We start from the raw sequence: 5,051 nt of genomic DNA on the forward strand, positions 1-5,051 counted from the left end.
CACTTCCCATACCAGGGTAATGTATCTTTTACTGCCAACATTGTTTTCAATAGATTACACACACACACACACACACACACACACACACACACACAAAAAAAAAAAACCAATGAAGTTTGATTTTTTTTTTCCTCTGCTTGAAATCCCGACAGTAAAGACAACTTTTCTCGGTGTATTGTCGCTTTTATAAAGTAACTGGAACTAGTACAGATGTGAACGATGGCTGGCAAAACACTGCGGAGCATCACAACCAACGGGGATTATTACCAGAAGGCATTCCGGCTGTTCTGCGAGAAGTGCGGAAAGGCCAAGGTGGACCGAGAATGGACGAGGAACGTGTTCCCTTCGGCGGTCGTCGACAAACTTCGGCCTCTTCCGAAGGGACAGTCATTACGATCACTTGGAATCGGCAGTGGAACAGGTGGGCATGGTTCATGCAAAAAGTGTGTGTAACCAGCTTGTGTAGAGTTGAAGTACTATGTAGATGATCTTGCTGGTTGTAGGTCAGTAATGATATGTTTAAAAAAAACTAGCGTTGGAAAGAATATAATTACACTGATGCATAGAAAGCACCTTTGAAAGATCTCAAGCTGCTGACAAAAAAAAATACCATGTCAATTAAATACACCTTAAAACTTTGTCCACTACAATATCTATAGCGGTAATAAAATTAGATACATAAATGTACATTGCATGAAATAGAGCATTTTTCAGGTATGGTGACACTTTCAAAGCTATAAACCACACGGTACAGAAAGTTCAATATCAATTTCACCAAATTTATTATTATTTTCATGCAGTTGGTGGTGTGAATATTGTCACTCGAAAAGAATCAGTTGCACTAGTCAGAGACTTGCAATGTCTCTTTGAATGTTCGTATGTTTGTTTGTCTTCTTGTATTTTGTGTACAGGGGACTTCGAGTGTGCGCAACTTCAGGAGCTCTCGAAGCGATTCGATCGTATACGTCACACTGTCGTAGAACCGGCACATGCATTCATTCACCAGTATCAGACGAGTGTTGAACAGGACAAAAACAGTTTTACAGGTATGGTCGATAGATACGTATCACATGTAAAATACAATTACTACCTCTGGTAGAGCAGTGGGCACACTAAAAAAGGTTACCCTGGATAGGGAAGACCACAGTTAAATCTTCATGCTGTTTTATGAAAATCTATGTAAGCGCCAAGAAACGAGTGAATGACGTCATGATGACTATTCTATGCAATATTTCATGTTATATCCCTCACTGTAGTATTATTCTACAAAAAAAAACAACAACAATCAAATGAACGGGTAAACCAAAATCGAAAGTCTTACTTCATTCTGGTTCTTCTTCTTTTTTTTTTCTTTTTTTTTTGCCTATCTTTTCTTTAATCATTTCATTACTTTCCCTTTTTGTACGTGTGTTGGGATGCAGGTGTCGAGTTTGAATGGAGGGAAGAGACTATGCAAAAATTCACGGAGTCTTTCCGTTTGGCGAACAAAAAGACGTCCTTACACCATTTGATCAGCTCGGTCCATTCCATCTACTACGCCGACTCGCTGCCGGAGACGCTGCGGGGCTTTCATGACCGGCTGCTGGAGAACGGAGGAATACTCATGGTTGCTGTTACCACAGGTTTATTAAAAGCGAACTCTCCACCCAATATTTTTTTTTTGTTCAAGATATAATTTATTTATTTCAGGTATCATAATTACTTTCGTTAAGACAGAACATCGTAAAGTGGTCTGGTGCAGAGCGCCAAAGGCAGAGGATTACGGCTTGTCGAGAGCTGTACAACGTAATAATAATGATATCATTCTTAAAACATGTAAAAAGGTGTAGATTAGTTATCCATTTCCTACGTAAACCGGATGTGTCATCGAAAGGCATGAGGAGGTGGTGAAATGAATCATCGGAAAGATTATTATTTGATTGATGTGTTACTGGAAGTTATTGACGATATTAATTATATCAATTCACAAGAATTCTTTTATCATGTCTATGGGGGTAGTTTGACAGTAAGACAATTCTTCCATTGCAGCCTACTGAATATTGTCGATATATCTCGAGAATGAAATGGGATTTCAATGTCATTCTTGTTTGAGATGCGCGCAGTTCTGATTTCATCTCATCTATTCCCTCATTTTTCTTCATGGTCTTCTTGCTCGCATCAGGAGAGTCCAGTAACAGTAAGTTCGCCCGACGGTTCCCCGACCTCTTTGGACAGGGCACCGGTACTAGCGTTTTCGACGGAACGGCGGTCAGAGAGGCTCTCGACTCCCTCAAGTTCCCGTATGCTGTCCATAACCAGCCGTCTGCAGCAGACATCAGCGTCGTCTTTGACGCTTCTTCGTCGGAAGGCGGCAATCTACTGGACTTCCTGACCCACACCATTGACTTCCGGGGCACTGCCCCAAAGCCGTTGCTGGACGAGGTCCTGGCGTTCCTCCGTTCTGAGGAGTGTTGTCGGCTGGACGATGGCGGCGCTGTGCTGTTTGAAAATCCCTGGGACACATTCGTCATTCAGAAGAGCCTCTGAACCTGTTATACCTACACATGAAAAAACAAAACAAAACAAAACAAACAAACAAACAAAAAACAATGTTCATGTGCAGATGGAAGTTTGTTCTTTGTTAGAAAGAAGAAACAAAGACCTGATGACATGCATGTTTAGAACACTTCATGGTATGACCCCAGAATATTTGTCTGAATCTTTTGATTATCTCTCTCACCCTTACTCTTTGCGTTTGGGAAACAAACTTAGCTTACCCAAACCCTTTACCGAATTTCTAAAAAGATCATTTAAATATCGAGCGGCATTTATGTATAATAACTTACCGTCAGCTGCTCTATCAGCTATAAATTTAAAAGTTTTTTTAAGGATATGTACAAATTCATGAATCCCAGTTGTAATGTATTGTCAGTTGTGACAGGATAACCGGGTTTGTTTGCTCTGTTCTGTTATGTAATGCTTGTTTAAGTGATGTCATGTGTGTATGTTGTAACCTTTATATCTGTAGTATTTTTTCTGTTCTCTTTTCAATTCATTTCTATTTATCACTTTAATCAACTACGTCTTGTATTTCTTTGTATACTGTAAATGCTTATCTAATAATATGTAACTGGACCCCATGGAAGACCAGTGGTGCCATGGCGGCACCGCTGAATATGGGCATTCCAGTCGTTTTAAACTGTATTTTAAAAAATGTTTTTAACGGAAATAAATACCTACCTACCTTTTTACCGTGACGACAAGGACATGTTGCAGTGACAGTCGAATTGTTTTGAGGCATCATTCCATACAATGTGTCCTTCGACCAGAACATAACCTTACTAGAGCGTCATGTGAGTCTTCTATAGCTAATCATGGTTCTCAGAAGAGCTCAAATCTGCCTTCCACCATTTAGCATTTCCTGGCAATATAGTGCTCATTTGCTTTGATTTAAAAACCAGTAGATTTGTGATATGTGTTTTCCTATGGTATACATTACATATCTGCCATATCATGTCTTTTTATTTTTTTTTCTCCCACTCTCTGTCATTGGGGATCTGCTGCCAAACACACCAAAGTAATCATTGATTGCAGTATTGATTCAAAGGGAGGTCATCTCAGTAGAATTACCTGTCTATTTCCTGATATTCTGCCTCTCGGGAGGTAGGTCTGGGTTTTTCTCTACCGACTGAATGTATTTACATATGATTATTTTGTTCTTTGGAATGATGGAATTGTAATTGCATGCCATCCGACTTCTATGACATGTGCTCGTCATTCCGTCATGGTCACGTTGACTTCCTTCCGCTGCTGTACGATGACTAACACTTCTCTGCTAATCTACTGAATGAACTGAGTTCAAGTTCGAATGCCCACATGGGAATTTGAATGCTCTAGACACGCTACCTCACAATCCGACGAATTTGAATGGTCTCGATGTGCATTCTGATTTGACTGATTTAAATGCTAAAATTGTTTGACTGGAGTCTGTGCGAAATTGAACGATCGAAAAGCGAAATAACTGAATGACTATCTTCAAGCCGCTGTCGCTTTACGTGAATATGAATGAACCGATTATCAAACTTAATGGCAAACGTGCGAGCATGACTGCAAAAATCTATACAAAAGCAGTTTTAACCATACATATCAAATGAAAAAAAAAAAAAACATTTCCATAGACCCTTGTTCCAGAAAAAAAAACTTTAACTATTCCATCTACAAAATATATGCAGCCCTAATTTGTTCCTTTTTTAAAGCAATTTCTTTTTCTTCATATCTTCTCATAAGCGCTCTCAAATGTAGGAATAATACCTTTCGACCTAAATCGAATATGCGATTTCTTTTTCTTTGTATCTTTTCATAAACTTTCTCAAAAGTAGGAATACTTTCCCACCTAGATCGAATATAAAATATTTCCAAATGAAATAAATGCTTTACAACATTGGATATGATGGTCGTTTATGATAATTTCGATGTGGATATTTTTCAACTCTGCATTCCGAATATCTGTCATCTCAAACGTGTTTATGGTGTTACGCAACAAAGGTTTCACATACACATAATTATTCTAGAATAACACAATGTTTATAGTGAGGTTTCTACCATTGCTTACAGGAAAAAAAAAACAATTGCTGATTATTTTCAACAAAATGGAACTTGGAAAACTTTTTATTTGTATAAATAACTGCGTGTAATAATTTGAACTGAAATTTACTGACTTTTGTTAAGAGCGTTTTTCTTGATTTTCTTTTTTGAGAATGTAAAATCATTGTCACCATCTTTAATTTGTAAAATGTATAGTTATTTTGCTTAAGATTTGGTATAAAATGCTCATACACCTGTCTTGATTGGACGTCTTGAAGCCAAATAATATTTTTTTAAAATGTTCAACGAAATACTGTTTATCTCTCTATCAACCGCATAAAACTCATTATGTATTCCTCATATTATATTTCCCATCATAACTGCATCACGTCTTCGTTATGCATTATGGTTTTCTTATATTCCTATTTTTCGATTTTGTGTTTCTTAATAGCAAGTGGTGCGTGTGTGTATGTAAACATGTGTGTGCG

At 38.0% G+C, this 5,051-nt stretch overlaps 1 protein-coding gene across 1 annotated transcript; it reads left to right on the forward strand.

The window, feature by feature from the left end:
• Positions 1–219: 219 nt before the first annotated feature.
• On the forward strand, positions 220–2,526 carry LOC139725906 (histamine N-methyltransferase-like). The gene is made up of 4 exons (XM_071636984.1): positions 220–421; positions 912–1,046; positions 1,422–1,622; positions 2,162–2,526. Exons 1-4 carry the CDS (start codon positions 220–222, stop codon positions 2,524–2,526), a joined length of 903 nt encoding a protein of 300 aa, XP_071493085.1.
• Positions 2,527–5,051: the final 2,525 nt, after the last annotated feature.

Source organism: Diadema antillarum, unplaced genomic scaffold, assembly GCF_040938485.1.
Source record: "Diadema antillarum isolate AM-2024a unplaced genomic scaffold, OU_Dant_1.0 seq00000068_RagTag, whole genome shotgun sequence".
Taxonomy (NCBI): Eukaryota; Metazoa; Echinodermata; class Echinoidea; order Diadematoida; family Diadematidae; genus Diadema; species Diadema antillarum.

What these genes read in the sequence shown, in the direction of transcription:
- LOC139725906 (XM_071636984.1), top strand. Translation starts at nt 220, where the DNA reads ATGGCTGGCAAAACACTGCGGAGCATCACAACCAACGGGGATTATTAC. An exon ending in TGGAATCGGCAGTGGAACAG is followed by an intron (nt 422 to 911) that starts GTGGGCATGGTT and finishes TTTTGTGTACAG; the next exon opens with GGGACTTCGAGTGTGCGCAA. An exon ending in CATGGTTGCTGTTACCACAG is followed by an intron (nt 1,623 to 2,161) that starts GTTTATTAAAAG and finishes TGCTCGCATCAG; the next exon opens with GAGAGTCCAGTAACAGTAAG.